General features: G+C 38.2%; 1 protein-coding gene across 2 annotated transcripts in view; it reads right to left on the bottom strand.

Moving 5' to 3' along the window:
* tcf4 (transcription factor 4) overlaps positions 1 to 12,629 on the bottom strand; it is a 230,164-nt gene that overhangs the window by 97,243 nt on the left and 120,292 nt on the right. The window contains exons 1-3 of one of the 2 annotated variants that reach the window (XM_074616974.1): positions 12,135 to 12,282; positions 10,028 to 10,154; positions 8,028 to 8,077 (exon numbers count right to left, since the gene is read on the bottom strand). In XM_074616974.1, the coding sequence (XP_074473075.1) occupies positions 8,028 to 8,077; positions 10,028 to 10,154; positions 12,135 to 12,140 (183 nt within the window). In that variant the 5' untranslated portion in view covers positions 12,141 to 12,282. Of the gene's footprint in view, positions 1 to 8,027; positions 8,078 to 10,027; positions 10,155 to 12,134; positions 12,283 to 12,629 lie in introns of those variants that run through there. The other variant, XM_074616972.1, reaches the window with a different exon arrangement.

Raw genomic sequence — 12,629 nt, 5'->3', positions numbered from 1 at the left:
AAAAGCAACTCAGCTGTATAGGAGGCTGTCAAAGACCACTGAAAACAAGCTTAGAGGTTGAAATGACACTTCAAAATCTCTTTGAATTCAGCAGAAAAAGTGTAACTTAGGGTAGCGAAGAAATCAAACCAAGGTAATTTTCTTTTAGAAGAGGTTTTAAAACATCACCAAAACAACAAATTCAAAAAGATGAAAATAACGCTAAATGTTGAGCCATTGCGCACGACTTTCAACAACATATTTTTCGTGCGTTTAACTTACAAATGTCCAGAACACGTGACTCACGTGTCAATTTCCGCTCAAGTCTTTTCAAAATAAAACTACTTAGGTTTAGGAAAAGATCACGGTTTGGGTTAAAATAACTCCGGAAGTGCTGTAACTTAAGTATGGAAGTTACGTGACAAATAAATCAACTTTGACATGTGGTTTCACACGGGATATGTACACCGATCTCCTGGATGAAAGCCCTGTGTTTTTTGACCCGTCCGTCCACCCCGACCTCGTCCCTACACGGCATTTGCTGCTCTTTATACTTCCCGGTTCACAATTACGTGGATTTCATACGCATTGATATCGTGCTGACCATCATGAAAACAATTTGAAATTTGTGTCTATGTACACGAATCAATACGTTAAATTTCGTGACTATTTCACGAACTGCTGTGCAACTGGGCTGGTAAAGGATGAAGTCAGGTGATGTAGCATAACTCGAGATAAAGACTGTATATGGAGGAGGCTGAGGTGGATGGGTGGGTCAAACAAACGCAGGACTTTCACCCAGGAGACCACTGTTCATGTCCCGTGTGAAATCAAAAGTCAAAATTGAGTTATTTTAAGTTACATACAAGTGTTAAGTCACATACATGTGTTAAGTTACACAACGTTATGTTAAGTAGGTTACTTAACTTACGTAGTATACGTAACCTAACCTTCTTAACTACGTAGCAAACATACTTATCATACCATATCACGATATTACGATATCCAAAATCTAAAAAAGACAATATCTAGTCTCATATCACGCTATCGATATAATACCGATATATTGCCCAGTCCTGACGGACGCTTGAGCAACACGTCAACTCCGACAATGTCGCTGGCCACGCTTTTGTAGCGTTGTCGCTCGTAGAGTGAACACAGCATTAAGGTTAGGGTTGGGGCCTGTTTACCCATGGACAGTTTTCTCACAAAGAGAACTTTTGTTTTTGGCCTCTCTGTGTTGCCATAGAACCATGCACATTCACACACACTCACACACACGCACAGACGCACACACACGCTTACATTACAGGCATTCCTCTGTGAAGCTATGTTTGTACTCAGAGCAGGTGCAGGCTGGGCAGAGAGAGAGAGAGTGTGTGTCATTTCATGTCTTCAGTTACATTCAGTATAAAAACATCACAGCGTGTTAGATCATCTGTAAATCCGTGACGTCCGGCTAGTTCATCACCATCATTCAAATAGCAGTATGAAAGAACTCTATTTTATATATCTGACCCTTTTTACAGTTGTACCGTTGTCTGCTCTGTTCCTTCTTTCTCTTATTCTGCACTCCTTTCCTCCACATCTGTATTTTAAATGCCATCAGTCTGGTTTTTATCACATTTCTGTCGTGAATGTGTTCCTCCGCAGTCTGCAAATGTATCTGTAGTTGTTTTGTGTGTGTGTCTCTACATTTCATAGCCCAAATCCAGTGAAATGTCCACCGAATGTCTGCAACACACACTCTGCATACATACTTCTTCATTAAAAAGGAGACAAAGCTCAGATCATGTGTAGTTTTTGACCCTGTGGGGCTTTGTAACCTTCAAACAGCACTGCTATTATGTCCAACAAAACACACATCCTGTATTTTTAAATACAAAAGAAGTCGTACTTCATTGAAACACACTGGATTCAACAAATGTATGATATAATATGACAAATAAAATGACATTTTAAAACAGTTCTTCCAGAGTGCAGTCAAAATAAGAAATAGTAAATCTCTTATCAAAATGCATATTATAGGTATGTACATGTTCAAAACATTATACTATAAAGACATTTTTAAGACATTTAAATGTGTAAATTGAATGTGAACTTCATAGTTGGCAGCAAGTTAGATCTGCGATTAATGTGACCGCTCTAACACTATACTCAGAATACCAAAATATAATACCTAAAATAATACTATTTTTTATTTACTTTTATTTATAATATTATTATTTTTTATTTTCCTTATTTAATTTTTATTTTCCCCATTACAACATTTCTTAATTAAATGTATTATTACTATTATTATTTTATTTTTTTACATTATTTTATTTATTTATTAATTTATTTATTATAAGATGTTGGGATTGTGGGTGGGGTGGGAGGGATATACAGTAGCTATTATACAAATTTAGATTTTTTCTTTTCTGAGAAATATTTACTGTAAGGGATCACAATTTAACAAATACCAAAAAAATAATAATAATACTAAAAGGAAGAGGCATTTAACGAAACAGAGAAAAAGCTGAAAGAGTAAATCAGTGAGAAACAATATGACTAAAACAGGAAGTGAAGGTTTTTTACATTTAACAGCTATTGGAATGAGATGAAGATCAGCAACAGTATTAAGTATCCAGTTAGATCAATATCAGATATCAATCCAAGTTGTATTTTAGGATCTTACCGCTCAATAAACCAGCTTAATGGTGTCATCAATTTAGAATTATATTTGCAATATTTCTGAGATTCAGCCTCACTGATGTGACACACACGTAGAAACAGATTATGTATACCCAAAAAAAAAAAAAAAAATCCCCCTAAATTATTTCGAAAAAAAATAAGATTTGGAGCTCAATAAAACTGTGCTGAATAAACAAAAGAAATACTTAAATCAAAATGTTAAAAATGGAATTTTCCGCACTAAAGAGACGGGGGGAAAAAGACGAGGACAAACAGCTCTGTCGGCTGCTGAGTGCAGGAATGAAAACACATTTCAGCCTCATCCCCGACGCTATTGGCAGCAAGTTTGGAGGCCGGACCATCCGGAAAAAATTCAGTGGAAGAGAAAGGAATCTCTGAACAGACCGTCGAATGCGGACTCTTTATGGGACTGATCTGAGCAGCTGACAGGGTTACAGGTTCAATCTCTACAGCGAGGCACACTATAACAATGCATTTCATATGCAACTTTGTTCTACAGTTTTGAGCACCAGCAGGAAACAGTCTGCAATAAAACAAAATCAACATCATTGTGGGATTCATGCAGAGTCTTTCTATTGATCTTAAACAACCACTATCAAACACCACTGCCACTCTTTGCACTTCATTTACTATAAAAATCCTGCACACAGTATTTTTTGTCCAGTCCGGTCTGGTGTTGTGGCTTCATGTCAAACCGGTTTGAATTTTTTTACACCGGCCCAACTCTTGCTGTCATTGAATCAGTTAACTAGCTGTTAGCTACAGATTTTTTCAGCCTAAATTTCGGTGAATCTGCTCCATTATATTCCATTAGCTGCTAGCTATTCCTGTTTGCACTGTAACCACAACAACCACTGGACACAGAAGAACACATGAAGAACAGAAAATATAGTAACACAATGTCTAAAGTGTGCTGCTCAAGTGTTTCAGTGTTTTGGTCTTAAGCAAAGTTTAGAGCTAAAAACATTGGACCTAAATCCAAAACAGAAGTGATAATGAAAATGAACACCTGTCAGCAATCTGATGCTTTTTCAGAATAAAAGCCACAGCTCCAAACAAGCTGAAACTGACTCATGACACGACAGAACCTGCTATTCAAATTTACAGAAAAATAAGAGGTATACCTATTACCCACAAGGCTCTCTATACAGTTTCTGCTCTCTCTCACAACTGATACTCGTGCCAACAAGCAGGCAGAAAGTGCCTCTGAATTTATTTTCCTGCAGTCAAACCACCTCTCCATTTCACAGGCAGCAGGTCCTCTCCTCGCTCCTGTTCTCTTGATGTGAACGGGAGGAAGCAGGCAGGATTACTCACATCACAGAGGTGGAAACAGAGAGGGTTAGAGCAGAGAGAGGAGGCGGCTCAGAGCAGCGCAGACATGAAGGCGATGCAAGTACAGAGATCCAAAAGCTGGATCACATGACTGTCGACACTAGACTTTAACAACCGCGCCGGTTAGTCGGTCAGACGGTAGTGTGGCGTTCTTGTACAGTACAGACGTCAGAGGGAAGTGGTCGGGGGTTTATTAGACATATACAGAGTTCAGGGTGCTAAGGCTACTTAAACAGTTAAATACTGAGCGTCGCCACAAACAGCCAATAAACTACTAGCTAAGCTAGCTAGCAGGTAGGGGTGGATGCGTGGCTCAAACATGGGACTTTCACCCAGGAGAGCGATATTTGTGGCGTGTGTGAAACAACAAGTCAACGTTGAGTTATTTTAAATTACGTAGGCTACACAAGAAGTTAACAAACGTAGTTGTTTTAGCCCAAACCATGTTTTCTTTCCTAAACATTGTCGTACTGTTGCGTAAACCTAATTATGTAGTTTTGTTGCATAAACCTACGGTGTCGATTTGTTGCCGAAACCTAACAATGATGTTTTGTTGTCTAAACCTAACAATGTAGTTTTGTTGCCTAAACCTAACAATGTTGTTTTGTTGTCTAAACCTAAAGGTGTCGATTTGTTGCCTAAACCTAACAATGTCAGCGTTAAATTGTTTCTGTGGTAGTGACACGTAATTTTAACACAATTCATTCCATTACCATGTAATGTACTCTCAAGAGGTCGTGGTCATTTCACGTATTCGTGTGAGCATAATCGTCCATAGTTAATCGTGATTAATCACATGTATCTGTTCAAAATGGACCTTAAAGGGAGATTTGGCAAGTATTTAATACCCTTATCAACATGAGAGAGGGTAAATATGCTTGCTTTTTGCAAACGTATTCATATATTTATTATCGTAAATCAATTAACAACACAAAACAATGACACATATTGTCCAGAAACCCTCACAGGTACTGCATTTAGCATAAAAAATATGCTCAAATCACAACATGGCAAACTGCAGCCCAACAGGCAACAACAGCTGTCACGTGTCAATGTTTAGTACTGGAATAAAGGTACCTTCCATTGTATATTAGAGCGGAATGTATATTCTAATGGTAAATTAATAAAATGAAGCAACGGTCCCTATTGTTTGACATCATGTCTCTCTATTACACAGGAAACGTCTCATCTGTCCACTTCACCCACACAAAGGATGAAAAACAACACCAACCAGTCAAACAAACCACGCTTCCTCACTGCTTTTTCTTTTTTCTAACACCTTTCCTCTCCTAGTTTCCCTTCTTTCCTCCTTCCTCTCTCTCTCCCCCCCTTCTCCTCCTCCCTCCCCAGGCTGATGTAGACACAGAGAGGCGGAGGAAAGAGAGGAGGAAGCGCGGGACAAAGCGGGCCGAGGCCACAGAAAGGCGGACTCCTGCCGAGCCAAAGAAGCGGCTGACACGCCGTGCATTCAGCCATCGTTAACTGGCGATTAATGAGGTCAGCAACAGGGAAAAAAAACACCTCAAAGTTAAAATTAGAAATAAATCTAATGAGCGCTGGATCTGCTAGTACAGATTATTTTCATGATCAGTTTCATGGTCATCCTCTACCTGCTGCTTTGTGTCATCAACAGTCGCCAACCCAAATATACATTCAATTTACAGTCAAATGAAACAGAGAATAACAGCAAATCATCACCTATGAGGAGCTGGAGGTTGGAGATTTTCACCCCATTTGTGTCCTCATAATTGATTAACAAAATTTTCATCAAGTAATCGATTGATCAACAACCAGAATAAGGTCGTAGTTAAACTTAACAAAATCTATTTCCACACAAAAAATGTGAAAAAAACAAAAGTGTATTACAAAAGAGTGTGAAATTATGACAAATTACAACCTGCAGGTGAAGGAGCAAAAGGTAAAATATGTAAAATATGTGCATCAGCAACATCAGCAAGCGTTCTGCCGCTTCGTCTCCTTCTGATTCAAACAATAGCCGAGCTGCAGGCCTCAGAACAACAGCTGGGGTCAATTCAAGCCGCTCACGAGGAACCGAATACTCACAAATACTGAAAACTGATCAAATAGGGATGTTTTCTCATCATATATTTTCAGTTGGATTCTGCACACAGACAAACATGCTTTACAGAAATTGTTTGATTCATGGCTGATCTGTTTAAGGCTGAAACTACTTATTATTATTTTAATGAATATCAAATGTCAGAAAAAAACAATGTCGTGCTCAAACATGCTCTCAAAGCCCAATGTGTCTTCAATGTTGTTTTGTCCAACCAACATCCAAAGATTCAATTTACAATGATATAAAACAGAGAAAAACAGCAAATACAAAGCACAAGCAAGTGCAAAGCACATGTCTGGTGAAGGACTTTTCAGCAGTTTTTTGTGGGGGGATGGTTCGGTTTCTTCCTCTTTGAACTAAGGACGCGCCGATCCGACTTTTTTTCAGTCCCGATACCGGTAGCGATACCTGGGCTTTGGGGATCTGCCGATAACGAGTACCGATCTGATACCAGTGTTTAATTAATGAGCTGTATGCCTCACTGTGTGGAAGCGACTTAAACATTGCGTTCCTAACTTTGTAAAACAAAATGTAACAAATAAATACATGGATATAAATTTAGCGAATTGTTATTTATTATTAAAATAATAAATCGTACACTAACAAGTTGGTCAGGAATTACAATACAAGTGTAAACCTTTTTAATGCAGCAACAAATTGGTCAAAACTTAAATAGGAATTAAACTTCCAGTATATAATGTATATAAACATAGAATATAATAGATCAGCCCCGTTGTCACGATAACCGATTCAGCTGTTTGAGTCAGTATCGACCCTATATCCGATCCGGTATCGGTATCGGTGCATCCCTACCTCGAACTGACTAAACTGAGTTTATTCCTCAAGCCCTCCAACCAGCAGCACATCGACTGGAAATAGTTTCAATCCCAAAAATCCCCAAATCTAATAAATTAATTAGCTACTTAATTAATAATTGGGGGAAATCAGCACACAGAGTGAATGGTGGTCATCACGCTCAATCTTCAAAAACAGATCATCATCATCAACTATATGGATTGGGCACCCATATGATGATGAATTCAAAAATAGTAAAACACGGTTGCGATAATATTAAATATATCTTCATGGACAAGTGGAAGGACAAGTTATAATTGTTGTCATACACATTACATTAATAAACACTTAAAATGTCTTTATACCTACATGCGACTACATTACAGTTTGTTATAAACTATTTACTAAAGGCTTGTACGCTGCTTATGAATGCTAAATGGGGGAAAATTAAGTAAAAAAAAGCATGTTTAGATTTGTTTTTCACTTACCATACCCCAATTTTTGTATTTAGAGGAGTATTATTTAGTAAGTATTAGTATTTATTCTGGGATGAAACTGTCAGCCGATTCCTAAAAAAACAGGAACCGACAACAAAAAGCCGACAGCTGTTTGTGTCCAGCTCCGACAGCAGCATCTCCACAAATTCACAAAACCTGGCAACGTGTGCAGCTTTTCTTCCTCTACGACTCCATGTTCATCAGGACTTCTGTCCTTTCAAACAAGCTAAAAACAATACAACCTCTGAGCGGATCGACTCGTGAGAGTTTCAGTCCAAAATGCCACAGATGGATCCAACACAATCACTGATAAATCAATACACAACTACATTTCTTAAGATTTAGAACAATAGATGTACAAGTAACAATAGTTTTTTTTATTTATTCTGGCGTGGAATTCTTCCAGTTGATTCCCCCAAAAATGGGAACCGACAACAAAAAGCCGCCAGCTGTCCGTGTCCAGCTCGGCTCCGACATCTTCACCTCGACAAATTCACAGAACCTGGCAATGTGTGCAGCTTTTCCACAACTGCTACGACACTAGTTAAGCGATTCAAGAGCATCAGCAGCCCTTTTTTCTTTAGACACACACTCGAAGCAGTGATAATACCGCAGAAATAATAAAAAAAAGGCATGTTATCACTTACTGAGGATGGCAAGCCGGGAGGGACCTTCCGCACTTTCTTTGGGTGAACCTCTGAAAGAGAAAACAAAAAGCAACAAAACAATACATGAGGGTTTAACAGGCCAAAAGGCTTTTATTTCTCTTTTAAAAAGGAGCTTCTAGTTTGATTTGTTTGAATTTAATCGATCACCCCGAAGAGGAAAGAGCGAGGCCACTTTTCCCACCGCCGTCGATATATTCACAAAGAAAGCTGTCACTGCAAACAAGCGCGACACAATAAGATGCAGCAAATAAAACGAGAGAATACAAAAAGGACGGGGTTGATTTTTTTTTTCCTTTTTGGTTTGATAAAAGGAAGCAGGGCAGCTTTTGACATGTTTATATTATTTTTCAGGGTTTCTCTCAAGGGGAGCGAGGGAGCGGTCTATTAACTGGGAAGGTGAGACTTTGATGGAAAAATGAAAGAGCACCTTTTTTTTTTTTTTTTTAAATTGGCCCAGAGTCGTCGTTGTGTGTGCGTGTGTCCTTCCAAGGCTAAGGCTACCAAGGCTACTACGTGGCCACTATTGTCCTGCTTTCTAAAAGACTTCCCTGTATCCCCTTTAAAAACACACACGTACACGGACAAACAGGATGGTCACACACGGACACGGACACACAATGCTCGGCCTTCTAGAAAAGAAAACACACAGTGGCTGTGAACTGGGAACAGTCTAGGTTAAAATGTTTCACCAAGGTCACTAAAAAAAGTTTGTGTTTGGGGACAGAAATGTAAATGAAGGCAGACGGTTATCGAAGCTATACTGACATGCTGTTATATTTCTTCAGCCTAATAATGGGAATATTAGGAATAATGAGATTCAGGTATAAAATCTAAAACAACGTTTCATAGGCACTGTTGTTGTAGCTCATAATCTGGGATATAATTTGTGTTAGATTTGGTTTCAGACTACGCAGTAAAACATCCAGATTTAGACAATCAGAATGCGAAAAAAGAAAGAAAAATAATTAAATAGAGTATAGTAGAATAGTTTCCATTGTTTTAGGAATTTGTATGAATCAAAGGTGTATCTTAAAAAAAAACAGAACAAGGCAGATCATCATCAGTATCATTATTATTATTATTATTACTATTTTTATTATTATTATTATTATTATTATTAATAATAAGAAAATGGGGTTTAATACTAAATAAATCTTCCAAAAGACTCATTATGATTTTTATTTTTTTCATTTATTATATTTATTATATATCATTTATTTATTTGAAGAGATATTTGTTTATATTTGTCTATAAAGTGAGTGAAAAAACCTGAAAAACTCGACAGCCCAAGCTCGTATTACGAACTGCATGTTTTGTCAAACACACTTTGGGCCCAGTGAGGCGGCGCTTGATGTGCTGATGGGGTTGACAGCGACTTCTAAAACTAATGTATTTAATGTATTTTTATAATTTAGTTGCATATTTATTAGGTCCACCTAGCGAAACATAATGCCCTGCAATATAGCCTAAATAAAGGTTATAAAGGAATTCACTTTAATGTAATTTTGAGGCTGCATTATTGAACTGTATTATGTATTATTTTGTCCACCCCATTTATATCAACTGACCATAAAGTTGAATCAACACTAGGGCTGTACAATTTAGAAAAAATATGCAATTGCGATTATTTTTGGACGGATATTGCAATTGCGATATGATTTGCAATATTGGAGGGAATGATATTTTTTTATTCTCAGTTTCATTGAAAAATATATTAAAATGAACATGGTGTGATTTTTTTTGTATATTATAAAAATATTGCGCTTTATTGTAGGGTAAAAATGTATGATCAATTATTTCTTCCTCCATGCTCTTGATTATTTTTTTTTAAATTAAGATCTATGATTTGGAAAGTAAAAATGGGGTCACACTGTCACAGGCCAGAAAATGCTTCTTTCATTGTTGACATTTTGTAATAGAGAAAGCAGTTTAATGTGACTGTCACTGTGTCTAATGTGAGCGTGTCAGCGGCGTCTCACCCATGGTGTCCATAGGCAGCGTTCTCCTCCGCGGGTTGGAGCCGTAGTGTTGGTAGTACTGACCGGCCGGCTTGTTGGGCGACGTTGCGCCGGGACTCCCCAAACCCATCTCGCCACCCAGTATCGACTGGTCGAGAGACACCGAGACAGACAGAGACAGAAACGGAGAGAGTGAGAGAGATTGTTAATCATGTGACCTTGTGACTCAAGGACCAGGAACAACTGAAGAAATGAAGACTGTAGCACAAAGACAAGAATATAATATCACCTGACATCCTTTAAAAAGAGTATTTAAAAAACGTTGAAGGTATTGAGAATCGTTGCAACCAAGATGACTTTTCATTGTGTTGAAGTTCAGCGCGTTGATGGCTGTTTTATTAGAACGTTGCGACAGAATTTGTTTGTATTAGTTGGAATGTTGTCAGTCGTGTCGGACCAATCAACAACAGTCAAACATTGACGATCAAAGACAACAATGGAATGTTGGTAACAATTGAAATGTTGAAAATAACTGCAATGAAAATAATTGTTCAAACGTTCAGCATGTTGAGCTGAAAAGTGAAAGAAAGCTGAAATGCTGAGGACAATTTGGGACGTTGAATGTAAAAGGCATGTTGAAAAGAGAATATTGAAATTATCCAGAATACTTTAGAGTACAATGAGAATGTTACGGAGAGCTGGTTATCAGTGATGTTGAAGAGCGTTGATATGAAATGTCGACCATAACCAGAACGTTGAGGGCAATTGGGCGTGTTTAGGACAACTGGAATGATGCTGATCAGTATGTTCATTGTTGAGTTGATATGCCGAAGACAGTTATATTGAATGTAAGTGGACGGAAGAATGATCTGGAATACTTGTCCCGATGCTGAACACAGTGTATGTTAGTAATGCTGTGGAATGTCAGATTGTTGAAGAGTAAAAGTCAAATATCTGAAACACTAAACAATGTCTTGATATTGATTGCCATTATGTTGAAAACGACTCTGCTTTTTTGTTAAGCTTCAATATATCCGACTTGGAACTAAATATTACGGAAGTGCCTGAAAAAAGCAAACAAATCAGTCATTTGAGGTAATTAAACTCATAGATAATGGATGTAGTGTTATATTGTCAATTGCCCAACTCTCTGTAATCTGGTTCTGCCCAAGGTTTCTACCTGTCTTGCCACTACCGCACCTAGTGCATGTTCATGGGGGATCTCTTGTTGGGTCTCTAAATTATAGAGTACGGTCTTGACCTGCTCTATATGAAAAGCGTCTTGAGATAACTTCTATTAATTGAATTGCAATCACACAACTGTCTTGGGTCATGCAATAACGTGAACGCCTGCAAGTGTCATATGTGGGAATCTTTCCCATCACCATCCATCATACTGTATATGCTGGAACGTGATGATGATGGAACGTGGTATTAGCAGAATATTGACGGTCGGAATATTGAGAATCATTATAATGGTGTTAAAAGTTAGTTCATATTTGTGTTTAGGCGTGTGTGTCTGTGTATTGCATTGCATATGCTCATGTATTACTGCCCTAAATAGGTTAATGTAGTATACATATGGAAGTCCATGAGTGCTAATATTAAAATGAAATCATTCAATCAAATTTAAATTTTGTTTTTCTGTGTGAGCATGATGTATGACAATTAAAATGGAAATGGTTTGAAAATGTGCACTTGATGCCAAAATTCAAATTTCTCTAACAAATATTTTTTGCGCAATCAAAATAATAGATTGTGTCTTGAATATAACCAGCAAATTGCGAAATATGATCTTAAATCTGCCAAAACAAACTGTTATGCGACTCGCTGCCAGACAACCTATCCTAACATTAACCATTTGAGGTCAATGCCCAACCTTAACCATCTCGCGAGACTTTCCCCAATTTGCTGGTTCCCTTCTAGACACGACACAAATAATAAAAAAGAAGATGAAGACAGACAGACACATGGATACATTAACATCAGAAAGACAAATTAATAAATAAATAACTGCTCCTTGGATTTGATATTGAAGCCGCCTAACTTCCAGGAACAAAGCCTACCTCAGACACCTCACACCGAGCTGATAACGAGAAATGAAACCGTGGCGTGTGATGGCATTTACCTCCATGAGAGCGACCTCATGCTGCTCAGCGTGGAGACGTTCATCTCACAGCTCCACGGCTCAGAGTCTAACTTCTCCTCTCTGCCGCTCTTTCCCTTCCTCTAACCGTGACTCTGTTTACGGCTCAAACTTAGCAAACCGCTCACACATTGTCCCCGCTAATTAAGTTCAATGATTCGGCAGCAACAAGTGGCGTCTGGGCTGATTTGGAGAGAAGAGAGCGCGAGAATAAAAGACGGAGAGAAGGATGGAGGAGAGGGTCTTTTTTTTTTTTTTTTTTTTTAAAGTGGCACAAAAAGTTAGCAAGGAGGGAAGAGGTGAAAAAGAGCCTGCGAACCCCTCCTCCCCCTCCTTTAAATAGACTCCACCACTACTCCGTTAAAGTGTAGATTTTTTTCCCAGCTTTCTCGTTAAGTAATTAGTGTGCAGTGTATTTAAAGCAGAGGATGGGGGTGTGTGTTTGGAGGGGGTGGTGGTGGTGGTGGATGTTTGGAG

The sequence above is a fragment of the Sebastes fasciatus genome, chromosome 19, assembly GCF_043250625.1.
Source record: "Sebastes fasciatus isolate fSebFas1 chromosome 19, fSebFas1.pri, whole genome shotgun sequence".
Taxonomy (NCBI): domain Eukaryota; kingdom Metazoa; phylum Chordata; class Actinopteri; order Perciformes; family Sebastidae; genus Sebastes; species Sebastes fasciatus.
Note: the sequence above shows the minus strand (reverse complement) of the source record. Positions and strands in the feature narration are given on the sequence as shown.